The sequence below is a fragment of the Anoplopoma fimbria genome, chromosome 18, assembly GCF_027596085.1.
Source record: "Anoplopoma fimbria isolate UVic2021 breed Golden Eagle Sablefish chromosome 18, Afim_UVic_2022, whole genome shotgun sequence".
NCBI classification, from domain to species: Eukaryota; Metazoa; Chordata; class Actinopteri; order Perciformes; family Anoplopomatidae; genus Anoplopoma; species Anoplopoma fimbria.
The window spans coordinates 5,405,027-5,426,598 of record NC_072466.1 but is presented as its reverse complement, the minus strand read 5'-3'; the positions used below and the strand labels follow the sequence as shown (position 1 = coordinate 5,426,598).

The 21,572-nt window shown below is 40.7% G+C and overlaps 1 protein-coding gene across 1 annotated transcript in view; it reads left to right on the top strand.

Moving 5' to 3' along the window:
* The window catches only part of LOC129106749 (MAM domain-containing glycosylphosphatidylinositol anchor protein 2-like), a 163,741-nt gene that overhangs the window by 67,839 nt on the left and 74,330 nt on the right, over positions 1-21,572 (top strand). Inside the window, exons 4-6 of the mRNA XM_054617963.1 lie at positions 13,384-13,580; positions 17,076-17,214; positions 17,465-17,734. Of these exons, the coding sequence (XP_054473938.1) occupies positions 13,384-13,580; positions 17,076-17,214; positions 17,465-17,734 (606 nt within the window). The remainder of the gene's footprint in view (positions 1-13,383; positions 13,581-17,075; positions 17,215-17,464; positions 17,735-21,572) is intronic.

Below are 21,572 nucleotides of genomic sequence, written 5' to 3'. Positions count from 1 at the left end.
GAATGATTTCACCTGATGGACAAATGGAGAACAAATTGCTGTGCCTTTTAAACCTGCTCAGTCCAGGTCAGCATTTACTGTACAGGTTGTGATAAAGGAGCACTTTAAAAACTCACTTTAAAACGGTCTTAACAACGCTGGCAAAACGGAATAAATTGAGAACACAGAGAAGCATTGCGGAAAAGTAAAAGAAAAAGGACCCAAAAAAAATGCAGCCAAGTTTTTCTGGAGCTCACAGAAAAGAAAAAAACACTTTGTACTGTTTGTCCATATGCTAATGTTGTGCAGATGATATTAATGCGGTCTGCCTAGTCAGCCGCTGCCAGTTTGTCAGTGGCTGTGAAATAGTAAGAATCAGGCGATGCATATACTGAATTGTGAGAAAACAAACCCACTGGACTGTAGCTATCAGTTTACTGGAGCTTTCACACACATCCTCACTCCTCCCTGATATTTCTCACTACATTCCCTCAAAAGAAGGATTAGAATACAGACAATAGCCTGCTCTCTCTGTGTTATCTGCGGGCAGGACTTACTCCACGCTGCTCTTGCAGAAGCCAGAGCATTTTAACGAGGATACTGTGTGTTTTGTGTGTGTTTGGCAGCGCACGGGCTAAAGTCTGAGCTTGAATTATATTTTGGCAACAGCGGCGTTCATCTAGATTAGAAACGTGTGAATATGTGTGTGTCCATTTCTTTGTCCGCTCATGCGTGCGAGAGGAAACATAATTAGAGGCTGCCCAATGGGTTCAAGCACATGCTTTTATGCATGAACACACCCCACCAGTGAGGTCCTGACTCACACACGCATGTCGAAGGCTTAACTTGTCTTGGCATATATGCCTCCTCAGCTGTGCAACACTGTGCAGCAGCATGCGGTATGAGGCCGACTTGGGGAAGTGTGTCCGCTCCATGTTTGCCTTCCACCGATGGAGTTCATAGAGGAGCTCAGAGACCAAACAGCCGCTGATGGTGTTTGTTTAGCGGCCATGCTGGCTTTCTTTTATCCAGTCGGTCAGTATAACTGGCGCTTCCTATCTCATCAGGTGTCCAATTCGCACCGCCCTGCTGCAAGGTGACTGAGTAAATGTGTGTGCAGAGCTAGAGAGGGCAGAGGGTTTTCGGAGAAACACTGAGTCACAGGAAGACAAAAAACGAGTTCTGACTGTGGCATGATGTGGTTAATATTGACTCCTTTAACGCATCATTACTGACATTTGCACCCTGTGCTTTAATTTATATAGCACGGAGAGGCTCTTTTAAACTGACTTAGTAATAAATTTGGGTGTGCAATGTACAGAGGGTAGTGCGTAGTATGGTGATCTCAAGGGAGCCTATCGATTAGTGGGTTCAGTTGGATGAAGCAGTCTGTACTGCAGGCTAAACACTTTGAGTTATGACTCAGATTGAAGGAAGATATAATTGTAAACTGGTGGACTATCTCCTAGTTATATACAATAAAGCTTTTATTTTGACAGTTTTATGGATAACAGATCAATCCATCCATTCACAAGTCCACCCTCTATACCTTCTTATCCTTTTCAGGGTCAGGGGGATTGAGTAGACCCTGGGCAACACTAACATTCACAACAACTGTTAATATAGATTTTGACCCTTTGCTAAGCCCCGCCCCCACTCCTACACGGCCAAGCTGTCAGAGCTACCATGGAGCCCACACTGTCACTTATGCACTCCCTGGATAAATATCATTTTTTTGGAAAAGCAAATAGGCTAATTCAGAAAGAAGCAGACAGAAGAGTCACACAATGTCAAACTGATTCAGCACAGAAAACAGGTTCAAAAAAATGAAGCTAAAGCCTACAGATCACAGTGTAAAAGTGAACTACCACATCATGGTGATTTAGATGGAAGACAATGAAATTAGATGGAAGACAATGAAAACACTGTTCCTGTATAGGTTGTTATTCATTATAACAACCATTTAAAAGCAAAAGCAGCATGTGTATACATTCAGTAGCTAGCATGGTATAAAAGTGCTAACGCTAGTTTTCATGTTATGCTATCATACTCTGCTGATGTTAGCCCCTTAGGTTTTTACGTGATGTTTTAGAAACGTATGTCTTCTTCCAACCTCTCAGGATAAAGGGTATCACAATCACATTATCAACGTTTAACCACGACTACATGGTTTAAAGCCAACAACACCAGCCTGAAAATGAAGATAATCTCAAATGATTGCATGAGCGTCTACGGAGCACAGCTGGATACTTGTTGTAGAAGGCCTATGCTCAATTGTTCATTAACCCCATCACCCTGCTAGGTTGCTGTTGCTACTTCTGTCAAGAAAAACACACAGTTTTAATCCATTTCTTACAGTTAGGCCACTGTGTTTTTGGTTTTGGAAAGGCTGAAAATAAATATTCTCACACTCACTACAGCACTATTTACACTGCTTTGACATGTGGAGGAATACCAACCTTGACAGACCTTGGATCATTGCTGTTTGAGGGAAGGGTTAAGCGCACCTAACTTCATTCACCTAACTTCCATGTTCTTGGACTGTAAAAAAACAAACAGACTTGAGAACAAGTAATAAAACAAAATGGGTGTGAAATATTTCATTTTTCTAATAACATCTATTTGTACCAAGCAATACAAAGCCACACAGGACATCTTCATCATCAAATTTGGGATAGAAAAAAATTGTGTGCGAGAAATGGCGGATGAATACCATCTTGATACCTCAGTGATGTGATCTCATGATACGAGGTGATGTATTATACAATCTTCTGAAAAGATCCCATAATGTATGTAGACAAAGATATATGTGCAGCGGCTCTAAAGTGCTTTTGGATGTAAATGACCTGCTGTGATGAATGGTGTGAAGCAGCCACGGTGAGTTATCTGAGCCTTGTTTGAATCAGGACAGAATGAATCAGCACATTATGTGTACATTATGTAAATGTTTGCTGGTTTGGTTAATGGAGGTAAAGCCAGTTCACGACTGCCCATTACTCTTTCAAGGACTTGCTCTGGGGGGGAGGGGTCCTTAATCAGTGTAGTGGAGTCAACCTCGTCTCCTGCCTGAGTTTTTCCTCCTTATTAGGAGCTTAAAACATACTAGTGTGTTTGTGTTGTGTATGCTAATGTGATTATCTTGGGCAGCATTTCATTCTTATCTGCTTTTTGTTTTTTAACCTTTTCTCTCCAGGAGGGGAAAGGCCATGGATGATGTACTGACTGCTAGTTATTATTTATATGTTTGGATACAGGCCACAATATCCCAATTACAAGATCTGACTATACAGTGTGAATGATGGGGAATAATGAGGATATTGATCTTGAGCTCTACTACTATTTATATAAGAGAAAATTTAATGACTGCCTGTGAAATTATATGATGCTATTTGAAGAAGTCTCATGAGGATAGAGGGCAAAAATGTGTGAATAATATTGTTAAAACAAATGAATATCATGCAGAGCTTTGGTTTTGTGGTATTACAAGAGAAGCACAATGAAACAAGAAATGTTAAGAGACATTTTATGGTGATATGAGGTGATGGAAAATATAAAGAGGATCAGTAATGATTGAATGAATTGTTACTTCAATACAGAACACTGCATTAAAGACATTATCAGATGTTTTCATTACTCTCTTAAAATGATGTAATGTCTGTTTGAACAGGATATTGCGGCAGGAAATAACGCAGTAAGAGATCATCAAACCATGGAGTATCAGTTAAACAAAGAAAGTATCTAGTTTGGTATACAGAAAGAGCAGAACCCTTTATAAATGTATGATGTCTTTTTTTTTTAAAGTAATGTTCAGACCTGCTGCTACCGTATGAGGTCACTGTTGGAGATTTACTGTGTGCTAGAACGTTTAAATGCCATTTTTATTGTCTCTTTATAGGAACACAGTGTGCTGTACATCAGACATTATGGTTAGTAGTCAAACAAGCGTCAGCACCTTGGAAGTCAACCTGCTGTAGAAAACAAATAACAAATGGAAATTGCTATTTGCTTAGATACAACAACATAATAGGTGGAATTTATTTTGAGGCAGTACATTTTCACATTCTGTATTATGTCTCACATGGACGACATGCTTGACTCAGTTCGCAAAGCCCTGAAGCCCTTCCCCCACCTCCTACACAGAGTGTTATAAGTTGTTTATTCAAAGTTGATTCATATTGAACCATCAAATGTTCAAAATGCATGGAATTTGGCACACCACATCCATGGGTCCCCAAGAATGCATCCGCCAAGTGTGAAGTAGATCCGATTTACGGTTCTCAAGATATGCGAAGGACATACACACATTCAGAGATTCTTATAGTAAGAATAGTTCACTGACCTTTTGGTTTCACAGTTGTAAATGTTAACATTCCTAATGTGTCCCAATGAATTTCTTGCTGCAGTTTATTTGAATGACATAAGCTGACAATTCCGTTGAAAAGGTCTGTTGCTGCTTTGTCGGGAGGGTTGAATGGAACCAGAATTGCTGCTTGAAGTGCTCATCGCTCGTTGACTCAAGGGAAAGAAAGGAATAGTTCAGTTGTGACATTAGTGCATCCAGCAGCAGGTCACCTGCTCTACTGTGGCCCCGCCCACGTTGCTTCAAAGCGCTATCGCTTGTTAATTCAAAATTAATTAATATTAAAATTGCACCAAATTTGAAACGGGACTCCTTTGGGTCTTTCGCAATACTACCGCAAAGTGTGAAGTAGATTGGATTAACTTTTTTTTTTATATATATGAGAAACATCAGATTCCTTTCTTTATAGTTAGAAGCTTTCACATCATCATCTTTGTCCAAACCAAACAAAGGAAAAGGTATTAGGCCGAAAACCAGAAAAGAACTCCGTCATGTTGCCGGTGCTTTGCCTCCATCTCTAATGGTTGGTTTCTAGGTGGTGTTGTTTGGATCAGTGGTGTGTGACTCGCTTGTTTTCTAGGGAGATGAATTACAGAGGAGATGAGCTGAGGCAGACGCCACTGTCTAAGGGCGAGGATGAAGAGGAGATTTCATTACTCCTCACCCTCACACACACACACACACACACACACACACACACACACACACACACACACACACACACATAGAGCAGAACTCGGCCTCATTATTTCCTCATCTCCATCACTTGGAGGAAGTGAGGGGTTGCAGGCTGTGCTGTGAGGCTGCTGACGTCTGCCCCTCCATTTATCACACATATTGTCCAAGTGTTCACATAAACACACATACACACACACGCACGCACACATTGGCCTTACACACACCCCCACAGACACCCAGTGTTCTTCCAAAGACAGCATAATTGGAAAATCACTGTCACTGAGGAAGATGAAGGTCCTAAGTGGGCTGCAGCTTCCTGAACACACAGCTCCAGCTCTTAAAGCAACAGTTTAAAACAGCACAGCTATAAAAGTGAAAGACGACTCCATCTCTTTAGAGGTAAACATCATCCGCTGTTTCAGCTTAAACATCATCTATTTGCATAGTTTTGCGATCGAAAGTCAATACTTAAGCTCCGGCAGTTTGTTTATTTTTATTGCACAAATTAAATGTTTGTGCTTTTACATCCATATTGCACATTACCTAAATCTTTTTGTTATCTACACATTAGCAGTCAGTAGCTTGAGGGGACGAGCCCACTTTAGTATACATTAGATGTTTGCAATTCTAACAAGACCATTGTCCTCTACAGTATATCTGTTTAAGCTACTCTGCTACCAACAATGGAGCAAGCTGTATCGGTCGCAATCGCTCCATTGACTCCATTGTGCATTGCCACTTTAATTGGCAGTAATTATACTTAACCAGGCCTGATGACTGTAGCCTTAGAGAGGGAGTTAGTTACCATTACCTTAATGCTTAATGCATATCCTGAGAGAGAGAGAGAGAATAAAGTAAAGGTGATTTTTTTATTTTTTTTATAGTAGGAATGTGGAAATGCTTAGTGAATAATTCAACACTTGTTACACAGTACCACACTGGCATGCCAAACAGCAGCCATGGTAGGGGTGGTGTGTTGCCCTTTAAAAACCTTAGCCCAACTTGTCCAAACTCCCCCTCACTGTGATCCTGGCAGAGACAGAGGAGTCGCCTTTATAAACCCCCTTTACTGTTAAACAGTTGTTTCAACCCCTGGAAACTGACCCACTGATTACATTTCAATTCCAAGCTTCAAATATTAAAGCCTGGATGGGGAGTTGTGTAACTAATTGCTCCCTGAGACACACACACACACACACACACACACACACACACACACACACACACACACACACACACACACACACACACACACACACACACACACACACACACACACACACACACACACAGACACACCATCACCTAACCCAATAGACCTCCAATGTTCTATTATTGTGCCACAAGGATTTCTGTATTCATTCTTGTCCTACTGATGCAGCCAGAACAAAAACAATCATTCTTTCCCTTCATGCCTTCTTTTCATGTAGAATTGGTTTCATAACAGAAGAAGCTAATTGGGTGTTTTTTTCAAAACCATATGAGCAATGTTTGCACATTTTTATCTCTCTTTTTTTAATGCTTTGGCTTAAAGTGCTACAATTTGTATTAAAATAACATGGAGTGAGTGCCCTAAATGCATGTCACAAAATAAATCACAAAAATATGTATTCATCAATACATTTGAAAAAACATTTTTAAAAAAGCATAATGAATAACGTTTATCTGAATTTCCTACAATCATAACAGTGGAACTGCTGTCATTATTAGATTAACGTCATTACTAGGTCAAAATCACAATGACAAACATTTAAAAGGTTAATAAAACATAAACATTTCTTCAAACTGTGTATGTATACTGTACAGTACATATACACATATATAAGGTAGTTTTAAATACAAATACAAGGATTAACGTATGCCCAAATGTTGTTGTTTTTTACTACCTAAAACATTATTAACTAAGCAGGTAAGGTAAATACATTTTATCTGAGGTGCTTTAATATAGTGATTTCATACAGCATACAGATAATATATATATATATGGCTTGCCAGATAAATATTATACATATAGTACTGTCAGTATTATGTCAAGGAAAGTCAATTTTATTTGTAAAGCCCAGTGTAACCTTACAATAAAACACAATACTGTTCTTTACATATTGACATGCAATGCTCCAACATTATAGACCATCATTTTTATTGGAATGTTCTTGTTCAATTTAAAGGAGTAGTTCAACAATTTGAGTGTGCTCAATCCCTGATGTTTGATGAGAAGATTACTATTCTCATAACTGTACGGCAAATATGAAACTACATCCAGCAGCTGGTTAGCTTAGCTTAGCACAAACACTGGCCTGGCTCTGTTCAGTGGTATCTAAACACATTATGTGTAATTTGTTTGCTCTGTATATATATAAAAAAAAAGAGCTGTAGATTTGACAAGTTGTGTGAGGCCATTTCTTGCCTGGGAGCAAAGACTTCTCAGAATGTGTAGTCATCACCCTGAGGTTACCAGGAAGCCAGCAAAGACTGCAGGAAGTCACTGCTCCAGCTAAGAACTAGTATTAATACCCCCAGAGGTATTTATCTTCTCAGCAATAAATCTTAGCAACAAAGGAAATAACTATGTTTTCTAAACTGCCTTAAATATGAATTTAAGGTAAAAAGTGGACTGAATTTAACATTTAACTAATTCATTTATCTACAATCGTTCCTAGTTGACCAATAACCTAAGAGTTTATTGTGCAAGAGGGCCAGTCTGAACATGTATGTATGCAAGTAGTGACTTGTGGTAATAAAAAACATGTTTAATGCTTCAAATGAATAACATAATCTGGTTATTTGCAGATTAAGGTATTCATGAGTGTGCATGTCAACATACTACATACACACACATGCATGGGTTGATTTCCGGAGGCTATTACTTAGATGATCTTTACCATGACGTCACTGTATTCCAAAGCTTAGACGCACGGCTATCATCAGTCATAAAATATCATAACAATCATTAGATACAAATCAACGCTGGACCATGAGTCATGTTTACATTACCGTATTCATATGTGGAAATATGCATTTAGCTGTATGACGTGTCCAGTCACTGTTTCTCAACATACACATGTTACGCTGCCAGATTCTGTTTTCACACACAGACTGAATCACCTTTCTTCTTACTGGATTAAGAGCGCTGCAGCACAAGAAGCCGCTCACGCCCGTCTCTTATGTCTCAGAGAATGATATTCAGTTTACCGAGATATCTCTGTTACACAGGCGCCGTCGTCAGAGTGGACTTATTGCAGGAACAGATGCATCACGCCCCGGCCCACTCTCTCCGACAACACATCCAATCCGCCGCCGCAATCACACTTTGGTACGAAGCAACAGCTGACACCAGACAGATACAGCTAGCAGGAGCCGGTTATTGTGGAGTGCAGCCATGAGATAGAGGTCACTGTTGCCACTGGGGTTGAGAGATGGAGGGAGAGGAAATGTACCGACAGTAAATTACATGCTGGGTACACATACTCCATCAGAGGCCTCCACATGAGATGGATGATATATATCACCACGGTGCCTTATTAACCTTCCGACACGCATAAATGAAATGCATTAAAGCACAGCAATTCAGCAAACTGGAATTACACACCATCTAGATCATGTTTTATCCGTCTTATTTGATGTGTGTTTACACATTGTCCACTGATGTCGCATATTGCAAATTTAAGGTCTTCTTACAGTACATTAATCCCACGCATTTTCCATCAGCAACGCGGAAATATTTCATGCTGAACCCTCAATGGCCATTATCTCAGTCCCTCATTTATCAGAGGCTTCTGTTTAGCTAGCAGTGATGTTTTTTTAAAGATCACACATCCTCCAGTATCCGCATGAACAGATGCCATTTAATGTAGAATATCTAAAGAGACAGGAAATGAATTCACCTATTAATGCTTCCTATTTATGTAGAGGTGTCTCTACCTTTTTTTTTTTTTTTTTTTTTACTTTTAAACTCCAGCTTCTAAAAAAAAAAAAAAAAAAAAAAAAAAGGCTTGAAGATGAGGTCAGTCACAAGGCAGGCTGCCAAGTAATAACTTCCTTAATCACTTATGCCTCATGCCCATATTTCTATAAAAAAAAAAACCCACTTCTATGAGAGGGAGAGAGCGAACAAGTCGCCCTTATTTGGAGACAGCTGTTACACAGTATCACCACCTCGTTAACGCCGCATCTCCACAGCAGCAATTTAGAAGTTGACGCATGCTCTCGACCCTTTGTTTGTCCGTCCCGCTGTTTTCTGGTTCCCCCCTGGCACATAAATAAAAGCAAATTGCTCGCCTTTGACATAACCTGGCTGTTTTTTTTTTGTTTTTTTTACTCATCAAAGACGTCGCGCTAATGTCTTTGAGGTCAGCGACTCCCGCAGGTAATCAAGCTGCGACGGTGATTAGGTGAAAATAAATCGAGGGACCCTCTGTCGCTCACGGCTGACAGCCTGGGAGCCACATAGGTGTTCTCTTCCCAGGTGACTTCGACAGATTCAGGCAGAGAGAGTGAAAGACATCAAAGCCGAGGGAAAAATCACAGAAAAGAAACTTGCATTAGATTAATACCCGAGAGATAGCCCAAAAGACGTGTGTGTGTGTGTGTGTGTGTGAGTCCGTACAAGGATGTGTCGGTAGGTGGAGTGAGGTAATGTGTGTGAGTTTTTTGTGCAGGTGTTTTCGGGGGGGCATGAAAGGAAGGAGCTATGGTTTGATGTGATAATGAAGCACCTTCTTTAATCCTCATCCTCTCTTTTATCCGAAACCACTCACTTGTGCCTATTTGTCCAACAAATGTTTTGGTAGGCCTTATAAAGCAGAAATCCCCATCCTGCTTTTCAAACCGGAATATCATCCTCGGGTTTTGTTTCCACTCGTTCTCACTCCAGAGGATAGAGAGATTGGAGATAAACTCAATGTTTTTACCCTTTTTTTTTTTTTTTTTTTTTTTTACCCCCTGCTTTTCTTCTTAGAGCTCCTCAGACACGCGATGTGTCTTCCCGTTTGCACCCCCCGGCCCCCTGTGTCTTAATATCAAAGAAAAACCCAGAGCTTTTTAGACCTGTCATGCTTGGTGGGAGTGAGCAGGAGTGACGCTAAGGTTAGCTCGCTGGAGCGTTTAGCTGTACATGGGCAGATTTACCGGCCTGTGAACCCATAAACCTGCAATTACAAACCCTAACAACTCTGGCGCAGGCGGGCCCGTACACCGCAGTTTTCCTCTGGGCTCGAGGATTTAAGCTTCACAATCAGTCAAGCGTGACTTCAGAAGCTAATTGCACAAGAGTGACACACACACACACACACACACACACACACACACACACACACACACAACATCCTTACGGTGGGGGGGGGGACTGATGGCGGAGGTGGAATTTTTGTTTGAAATACATCAAATTTTAATCCAGTGCGTACATTTCCATATTTCCATATTTATTTCCTTGCGCTCCTAGCATCCACTTCCTCTCTGCATATCATTCCGGCCCTATTAATAGCCCAAACCGCCGCTTACCTAATTCACAAGCATGCAGAAACACACGCTCCCACTCTTGTCACCACAAGGAAGAAAAAGAAAAAGGAAAAAAAAAGACAACATCCCATCAGGTCCGGTGCTCAAAGACACGGGGAGATAGGGCTGTCATTGAATCACTCCATTCCTGCCACAGTTGGTAAATTGACTGTTTGTAACAGATGAGGGGGAAGCTGGAGAGATAAGATGTAGCGTTCATACTCTCCCCCTCCTCTCTATAATGAATCAGTGTATTTACTTAGCAATCTGCTCCTCTAAAATGTCTTCTCCGGAGCGTTGTCACCCTCTACCCCCTCCGTGTTTCTCTCCCAACACCCCAAAAGTAATTGCTCTTACCTGAGACACTGTAATGGATCCTGGATGAAGTATTGACCGCTGCTAGATTTTGATTAAGGGGCTGTAGGGCAGAACATGTCTTTAATGAAAGTGAGGAATCAGCATTCTGGAGGCCGGAGGATGTGCAGTGTGGCCCGCAGGCGCCTTGATTAGGACCTGATCCTCAGCAAATCCAGAGGTGGGCCACAGCTACTGAATTAAAAGCGATGAATCCATCCATTAATAATACCTAAGGCGTGTGGAGTTTTTCTCCGGAGGCTTATAATCGTTAAAGATTTGGGTATTCATTTACTGGAAGCGGTTTTGCACCCTCGCTCACACATTTGCACGCCGGCTCTTTCAATCACTCAATCGTCCACCTTGTTGCTCACTCATTGACTCATTCATTAATGCAATCGCTTTCCCCTTCATGTGCAAAAAAGGTCAGCCTTTATCATTTGCAATATGAGCGTGAGGGATAACTTGCATTAGCTCTCTCTCATCCTCTCCCTTAAATTGCCTTTTTTTTTGCTTGTGTTAAAGAAAACTGATTGCATCTATGACGGAGATGAAAGGGTAACAGCTAACTCCCCACGTTTCGTTGAGCGTGCAAATGGACATAATTTAAAAGGGGGAGTATTAGCATGCTAAAAGACACCACAGCCATGATGAACACTATTTGCCAAGGCTTAATGCGATAGCCGGGTAAGATGATTAACTTTGAATCCATTTAATCAACCACAGGCGCTTTTCTCAAATAACCAACTGTCGAGCATCGGGGTAAAACTTCCCTCAGATCTGTTGGGAGATGGGAAGAGTAGCAGATGTGTCAGAGCCTGAATCAGAGAGGCCAGCCAAACATTATTCTTTGAAGAGTCGGACATCAAATATCATTTTTGTCCACGCTATTTGTCACCCCCCGCTCATGTTTGAAGCTCACGATGGAGAACAACTTGGACCACGTAGCAGCTCGCTCATTGACTGGGAAGTCAATGTGCCCTTGGGCTGCATCCTATTGACTTAAGTAGTTCAAGTAGCAAGCTTTCTCACCTCCCTTCACACATCGACTCCTCTGTGTGCACGCCGATAACTGGCTCTCCTGATGCAATGAGAAAATCTGACCCTCTCGGTCAGACCTTTAACCACAATCATGACGGGAGATTGTATTCGTGTTAGCGGATCAAGGGCTTAGGTTTGCATATGGACAGAATGGAAATGCCACTACCAATATTTAAGGGAGGACTGAAATGTACAAACCAATAAATGAGCAAACTTCTCATATAGATTTAGCATTATCTTCTGTCACACATGCACAGAGAGACCAAGGAGCAGAATTGTTGTTGCCAGTGGGAGAAATGCGCTTCTTGTGTGATCATCGGTCGAAGCCTTCTGTGAAGTCACCGAAGTCTGGAAAACTAACATCATACTAGGTGTTATTTACACAGTATTATAAGAACCTCCAAGTTGGTTGTAGTTATGGCTAACTAGCACAAATAACACATCTGGTTTGAATGTTGATGATCAAGTGGATTTAGCCTGTACTTTGTCAGAGTTGGTGGATTTTCCATTTGTGTGGACAATACATTACATTACATTACATTACTGTCATTTAGCAGACGCTTTTATCCAAAGCGACTTACAATCAGTAGTATATTACATATCATTACATATCATTCACACACTGATGACAGGCTACCATGCAAGGTGCCACCATCAGACTCTAACTAACATTCATGCAACATCCAGTCCACACCGATGGCAAGCCTTCAGGAGCAACTTGGGGTTAAGTATCTTGCCCAAGGACACATCGACTGCCGAAGCCGGGTGTCGAACCACCGACAATAAGACACGAAGTAGTGAAATGAATGCCTCATCAAAAGATTTTTTTTCTGGATATATAATGACTTTATCCTCATAATATTACAATGATTTTCTGATATTTAAACTCTTTCCCGACTTCCCAAAGGACACAGATATGTGGGATATGTTTTTGAATGTGAAGATATTCTTGAACATTAGCAGAAATCTCGCTAAAGGTTCATGAATTTATTGAAATGAATTTAATTTATCATTGAGGTGAATGTAGGTGCCACATGCACATTTAAACAGGTTAAGACACAAAAGAGGAGGGGGCAAAAAAACGCCTGCAGGTGTTTTGACTAAGCAGATATAACATTTAATGAGAAAATGATCTACAGGAGAATAAATATTTTAAAGCAATACAGAATGCATTATGTTCCATTATATTTTGAATTGTCACCTGGTGCCTGAATGTAGTGTTTTCCTTTACATAAATACAGAGTTTTCCATCATAAATGGATGCGGAAAATTCACAAGAATGCAGGAAATTAAGTGTTCGACGCTCAAAATGTTTTGTTAATGCTACCACAGCTAAACAAAAATATATTTATGCATGAATCGTGGTCTGTGTCCCTGATCGATCAGTTGAATCTTCTTCTCATTAGTCAAATGAACGACTCACAGAAGAGTGTTTATTGATATATTTCCGCCCATCTGTTTGCCTTCTCTCACAGACCTTGATGACCCGGTGGTGACGGTGCACCAGAGTATAGGAGAAGCTAAGGAGCAGTTCTACTACGAGAGGACGGTGTTTCTACGCTGCGTGGCCAATTCCAACCCGCCCGTCCGCTACAGCTGGCACCGTGGGAGGGAGGTCCTGACGCAGGGCTCGGACAAGGGAGTGGAGATCTACGAGCCGTTTTTCACTCAGGTAAGACAGAGGCAACACGGTGTGGATGAAGGAATCACAATCAGGCAGAGTGTCACACGCAAAGAAAGATGTATTCCCTAAAAGCCACACGAATATCCCCGATATAAAACTTGAGGACTTAGGCAATCCCTGACTCTTTTAACGTTGCTTTATGCAGGCTGTCACGGAAAAAAAAAAAGAGGATGCAACTGAAAAGATGTGTTCATCAGGAGCTAGAATGCTGAATCTGTTTCTGACAGCGTTCTCTCATACAATATTAAGAGATGCCCTCATGACCAGGGGCACCCTCCTGTGTGTGTTACCAAAATGAAAAGGGGAAAAAAAATACAGAAAACATTTTATTTGCTACAAATAGATTGAAGCAGCAGAGCAGGTTTAAAATGTTTTAACAAGAACACATTTGTATGACACAATGCTCTCTCACCACGAGGGGTTGTTTGCACTCCCGTGTTTGTTTGACTGCACAACATTTGTGTGTAAAACATTTTGTTGTTGGCTAATGTTTCCGTCACAATAAATAGAATGAGCTGAAACAAGATAATCTGTTTACAGCACACTAAGGTCATAAACAACTCATTCATAAAACACTAAATGATGATCCCTGCATGTTCAGTAACCCAATTTTGATAGCGATGGTCTTATTATTATCACAAGGGAAACAATATCACTTATCCTATTCGTATTAGTTTGTTGCACTTATTGTATTCGTATTAGTCTGTTGCAATTATTGTTTTCGTAGCAATTTGCCTCTGCACTATACTTTTGCTCTGGTTTATGCTCTTAGATGCTTGTTTAAGAAAGGAGATGCACTTATTGTAAGTCGCTTTGGATAAAAGCGTCTGCTAAATGACTGTAATGTAATGTAATGTAATATATTGAAGGCCATAATTTATGTGCTGCAAGTTCAGGGCCTTAAACAGACACACAAGTATGTAAATAACTTCATTGAGCATCTTTAATAAGTAAGAAGTGCAATAATACAGCACACTCCATCCTGTATGTTCACAACAGAGATGTTCACATCCTTTCCCTAAATCCTAACTCCTCCCCTTGCTGTAAAAGCTAAGCCGTACTCATTAACCATATGAATTGCAGTATCACTTTCACTAACCCAGTTTCACAAAGTTTCATGCATATTGAATAATTGCAGACACAGAAAAGTTCAGGTTCTCTTCACAATCAGCTCCCCTCAATTTTGGATTTTCTTTACAATTTGGAAATTGCAAAACTTTTTCCTCTATAAGGAATCAAATGCAAACAACAAAGGACTGATGGAGCTAGTGAGGGAATTGTAGTTTTTGAATTGATTGAGTTAATTGTGATTTGTATGTTGAACCGGGCCAAGCAGTGAGAATAGAAATCTTTCAGAAAGAGAAATAGACACGCAAAGGAGAGGAAAAGAGGCTTAGGGAGCAGACAGAGAGAGGAAAAAGGGAAGTGAAATTGATGTTTGGCCAAATGGAGAAAGATGGCTGGGGACTAATGGAGTGGGTGAAGGAGGCTGAAGAAGCTGCGTAGCTGGGCCTCATCAGACACTCTTCCCTTCTCCGTCCTGCTCTCCATACCTCTTTGCTTCTTCATCCTGCCCTCTATTACAGTAAAGCTTTAATTGGCTCTGGAAATACGAGCTCAACCCAAACCCAGAGATAAGCTTTCCGGCGGTCCATCCCCAAATAAATCCCGACAAAACTCCTCGTAATTTGCTCATATAAATGCCTAATAGCATCATTTTTTTTTTTTTTTTTTAACCAATATGTCTGAACTTGCCTGAAACATACTCAGACAGTTACAAATTCATAGCTGAACAAAGCGGAGCCTACGGGGGCGATGTTGAGTCCCTAAGAGTGCCGCCATTTTTAACCAGGCACATTTGTGAATTAAGTTCACCTCTATAACTTCCTCCCTCCATTATTCTTCATTCCAGCTTCATTCCCTCACACCTTTTTCAGTCTACCAAATGATTTTTTTTATATTATCACTGATACTGTAGAAATGCATTTCAAACCCTGTACGGAAAAACGGGCTCATAATTATGTTAGCTTGTACAAAACTCTGTCCTTTCTGCTGTCCGTTCCTTTTTCCTCCACCTCTCTCTCTCCACAATTTTCTCCCACAAAGTGCCGGAGAATAGGACAATTATCCAAGATATAATGGAGCCATTTCTTTTTAAAGTAGTCGATATATGTTTTGATGTTTATGATGGAGTTTGATGTTTTTCTTGCAGTCTGTTTGAGTGTGCAGTCTAGCTCTTGAGGAAGTAACCAGTTAGAAACATATTTCTCATCACTCAGCTGAGGCACACATCGCCATATTTTCTATCGCTCTTTTGTTCAGCTTCCTCACTCATCTTCTCCTTTCGCCTCCATGTAGTCAAGTTAGTATATTTCCTGCTTCCAGCCCTCATTTGCATCTTTATTGCCATGCATTTTAAGTTCATCAAGCTGGTTTTGATTCTATGTTCCCAAAGAGGCCCATTTAATGCCTCAAAAAAATGTAATTTAAAACATGAAAGCAAAAACTGGGGCTTTTCACCTGACAGTGACAATGCACTCCTCCAGAATTTCTTTGCCCTTTTACCGACAGCCATAAGTCCCGCTCCCGAAGCTCATGTGTACTTTAGCGTTCAATCTCTCCGTTGATATGACTATCAATCCCCCTGTCCAATTCGGGTTAATGTCTTTTTCCTTTCTATTCCTTTCTCTGGCCCTTTTGCATTTTCCAAATAGATATTTCCTTCCATATCCCCCCCCCCCCCGCTGTGAGTAAAGCTTGTGCTCTGAATACCACGGACCTCATCTCCTGATATCTGCTCTGAAGCACAGGAGGAGACAGAGAAAAAAAAAAAAAAAAAAAGAAAGAGCAGTGCGGGGTCCGTGGCTTATCTAATACAATTAATTTATCCGTGATCCTCATTGGATGTGAAAGACGTGAGTGACTGCCATGTTGTGTGGACCTCCGCAGCGGGCGGCTGACTTGCCTTTTAATCAGTCGCCCCCCTCCGACCCAACGCCCACGCCCTGGAGTCAGCCAGATCAAAAGGGTTCACATCCTCCTCATAGCCTCCTGGGAGGGGCTCGTGGTTGACAGGCCCAGCTGGAATCAAACACACATTATAAGTGAGATAGCCGTTTCTGTGGAGGGACCCCCTGCCGGGCCCATCCATATCGCTGCAGCTCAATGGTGAAAATACCGCAGGGCCATCGACTGGAAAGTCATCGCGCGTTGATATTAAGCAAGTTGACGCGTTCATTCCCTTTAAAAAACCAACACCATTATATATTTAACTGTAATATTCTCGGGAATCTGCAAACCTTTTTCTTTTTCATTTTGGACTTCATTAAAAAGCTGCATACATATTCATATCTTTGACCTTTCTTTGGAGGTGTTTGGCCTTTGTCATCCGCCATCCCAGCGCCTAGTTTTCTTGCATTTCTTTAACTTGATTATGTTGATATTTTTGCACACATTTGCATACCAGTGTTGGTTTGGTCTGAGCTGCAGGGGGAAACGAAGATTTTGAAGCTGAAGAACCTGCGACCTCAGGACTACGCCAACTACAGCTGCGTCGCCTCCGTCAGAAATGTGTGTGGGATCCCCGACCGCAGTGTGATCTTCAGACTCACCAATAAGACAGGTACTTAAGGCCAAAGACTTTTCTACATTATCGTTTTATAATCGCACACCAAATTACTGTTTTTGCAGTTATTCTGTTATTATTCCAAGTGTATAACAAAATAAAAACAGCACAATAAATATAAATATAAATAATAAATATAGGCATGGAAATAGACAGATGAAGTGAACTGACATATTCTGCAACTGTCATAACTGCCAAAGTTGTCCATCTCCTGCCAATTAAGACTCCGCACGCTCTTCCTCCGCAGCCTCGCCGTCCATCAAGCTGCTGGTGGAGGATCCCATCGTGGTTAATCCTGGCCAGACGGTGTCCTTGGTGTGCATCACCACAGGTGGAGAGCCGCCCCCCATTCTCACCTGGATCAGCAGTAATGACAGCCTGCCGCAAAGGAGCGTGGTGAAGGGGGGCACGCTCACTCTCCCAGCCATCTCCTCAGACGAGGCGGGGGTCTACAGCTGCGTGGCCAGCAACAACGTGGGAAACCCGGCCAAGAAGTCCACCACCATTGTGGTGCGAGGTGAGGAGGCATTAATTACTGGATATATGGAGTCCAAGAACCTTCAGTATGACATAAAATACAGATTTCAAGGATAATTTATTGGCATTATGCAACATAGGGTTGCACTTTGAAATGCAGTTGTATTCCATTTGCTACACAGACAAAACAAAAACTGAAGAGCATTCCTTTAGTGCATTTGTTTTATTTTATTTCCATTAGTAGGAATGTAAACAGCAGCAACAAAACATGTTTTTTTGGGCAGATAATATGGACTGCATCATAGCATTCAAACTCAACAGGAAAACATTCTCCTTCAACTCTGACTATGTTTAGGCACAAAATGTGATGACGACTCCATGTGACACTCGGGGAAAATGCACTTATAAATGAAAAAAGACCTTAAAAAAAAAGGTATTTCAAAATAAATAAATATACATCTACATACAAAGAAACTCCACTAAAAGCAGTAATATTTATTCTTTTAAATTATTGAACATTTTTTGATTCCTGAATATATTTTGCTGTGTTTCTTAATATGATTAGTCTCTATTTTGTCAGAGAATACTAAAGGAACAAGGTTGATCTATATAATATGCCAAGGGCCATAAATGTTGTGTAAGTTCCGTCTTTGCTGCCTGACGATGGAGCACATTTTGTATGATTGGGCACGATTGTTTTTCTTGTTTACTTTATTACTTTTGATTAGGCATCTGATTAAAGTTCCCTTGTATGGATTTATAATTAATGTATTCACAGAGCTGCTGAATGTCCTTCAGATTATGCTCTCACAGTTTGACCTTACAAACACACAGAGCATCAGATCTCACCGTTGGGTACTTAAAGACAACCAAGGACAACGCCCGGAGGCAAAAGAGTGTGAAACCATAAATTAAAAAACAAGTATTCAAAGAGTGGTTAACACAAGGGCGAGGGTCCGTTGCTACCTGTTTGGTCGTTATCAGGGACATACTTTTTTTTTTTTTTTCTTTCTCCAAGCTGCTCTTCACCTGAGTGGCACAGCTGTAGCTCATTACAGAAATTACCATTATCAAAGTACCTTTTTTCCTGCGTGTTGTCACATTGACTGCTCCCTATCAACGCAGATACACAGACGGTGAAGGAGGCTATTAGATGTCAGCAGAGACAAATGTTATGTACACTGATGCTAAAAAACTCAAGATATTCAACCACCAGTAAAGAAAATGCGTGTTTTTTTTACAAGACCTGCAAAGATGCGACATGATGCATGAGGATACTAACTTTCTTAAATTGACTGCTGTACAAGCTTGATGCTGGTCTGTGACTAGGCTTTCATCTGTGTCATAACAGAGGATCCAAATGACCTGAATGTGAAACTGAAGGAACCTCTTGCAGGTGAATAAGAAGATGCATTAATTAATGAAAGCCTTACAAGCAATACAGCATTCAGGGGATGATCCAAAAGTGAATTTTAACTTCCAATTGAACATCCCTCCCACACACACACACACACACACACACACACACACACACACACACACACGGAATCACATATCAGAGTTGAGCAGATTGGCTCAGAGTTTCTTCACAGAGTTTTCTCCTTTCATCTAAGAGATTAAGCCACAGCTCCATCATCAGGTCGCTTCTGTGCTCAGCCGGTTTTGGAAGCATTTATTTATGCAGCCGTATATTCCCTGGGATGAAAATCAAATCATCAACAAATCATTTCTTATGACGCCCCCCCCCGACAGATAAACACCTTCTCTGCATTGTGAAAGTGCCCATATAGTTGAGGACTGAGGAATTGAGAGGTTTACATCAAAGAGAAGTTGTCAGGTGTCCCGGGGCAGCAAATAAGTCAGAGCACACTCGCCCCAGGCAACCGCTGCAATAAATATCACACACTCATTGAGGTGTCGTACGTCTGGAGCTGACAATGGGTCTCATATGGGATCTCAATCAAATATCAACAACCCACCTTCTTAAATATATATGATTTGTTTGAATATACACTCATTGATGGTCACATTTAAGGCTGCAGAGCAAAGTATGTACCTAAAAGTTGACTGGGTGTCCTGCAGGACAAGCAGTGCCAGGCTTTATGAATCATCAATCCAGATACAAAAGCCTGATTATTAGCTTGTGTTTATTCATGTATTTGTTGTATTTTCTGACTCATATCCTTCATGCAAAAGTCTGACATTGATGAACACCCATTGTGGAGACATGACTTTGACCAGTACCCTTGTATATTCTCCTAAAGACAAAAAAAAAACAATCATCTATGTGTGTGCGAATCCATAATTAACTGCAGATGTTTAAACAAAAGGCAATCAGACAAGAGGAGGCTAAATAGATCAGAACACTGACTCAAAATTCTGTCCAGAGTGAATCAATTTGGAGTGAAAACAGAACTAAGCAAAATAAATCTAGACAGTGTAAAACTAAATGGAGAGATGCTAAAATGAAAGAATTAATCAATATGTGACAAAGCAAATTAAGGATCAATGAAAGAAAAAAAATAATTGGGAACATTCTCATGAGATTGATGTCACTGTTTTCTGTGCAGTTATTGGATCAATAGTTATAGAACCCCTGAGTGACGGGGAGTGCTGTATGAGCGACGTCTAATCAACACAAAAACTCTGTCTTTTTTTTTTATTTTTTGGATCAGCATACTAAAATGAGATGTCATTTAGATATATTGATTATCACAATGAATTAGAAAAGAAAGACAAACCTAAATGACAGGACCATTTTAGAGGGAGACACTATGAAGTCCAACAAAACATCACATGTCGAAATTAATTTTGAACCAAGCTGAATAAGCTCCAACAGACAAAAGCAGTACTGATTTCATTCTATTTCTGGGACAGACTGATGAACTATGAAAAACAGTCAGGATGGTTGTCACATATCTCTCCGCGGCGTCGGGATTGCTCTCCTGAGTCTGACGAGCTGTCACTGACGCAAATGCAATTTTGGGATCAACATGCACCAGATGACGAGAGAAGGAATCAATATTAATAGACTGCATTGTCTATAGAAATATATCATACATTCGATTTGTTTCTTAATAACTTACAACAAGTTCGGCAGTGAAATAACGAAGACGCAGCTTTCTATACCAAACGTACTCGTGGTGAAAAAAATAAAAATTGTTTGTGCAATATGTCACACTTTCTCAAACAAATCCCTCCTCACTGCTGTGACTGAGTGCCACGCTGCATGAAAACAAGCTTGCAGCATCTTTCCATATTAAGGGGGCTGGTGGGTGGGATGGGGTTGTGCTTGATTTCCACCTTTAGCAGGATATTTCCATCACCATGGACACAGTTAGATGTTTGAATTTGGAAGAAAGGTGTGTTTTTCTTCTTTGATGTCTAAACCCATCGACATAGACCAAACTTATATTTGAAAAGTTGCACCATAATAAAATTTTACACAATAAGACATTCTCCAACGTCTGCTTTTATACATGAGTAGTGGGTTAAGCACAACTAATACTGGATTTTCTAGGCAGATATTGATAATTAAGAGTTGAATTTGTATATATATATATATCTTCCAATATTATTCTCTTTAAAAGAAAATGAATACATAGATAAACATTTTCTAAAAGGTACTATGAGGAACTTATATTTTGTGATTTTGATTTTGGCGATGCCTTGGGGAAAAAAACATGTTTCAGCACCAGAGTCCCCTTAGAAAAAAACAAATTTTACTGCAGCAGGATCTGACATTCTGCTCCGCTTAGTCCTGCTTCTGGTTCTCTCTGGGCCTCCACCAGTGTGGTGTGAGTGTTGACTCCCAGGTGGCATCGATGACAGGCATTAAGAATTCTATAAAAAAGTCTTCTCTCTGACGGCCTTGTTTA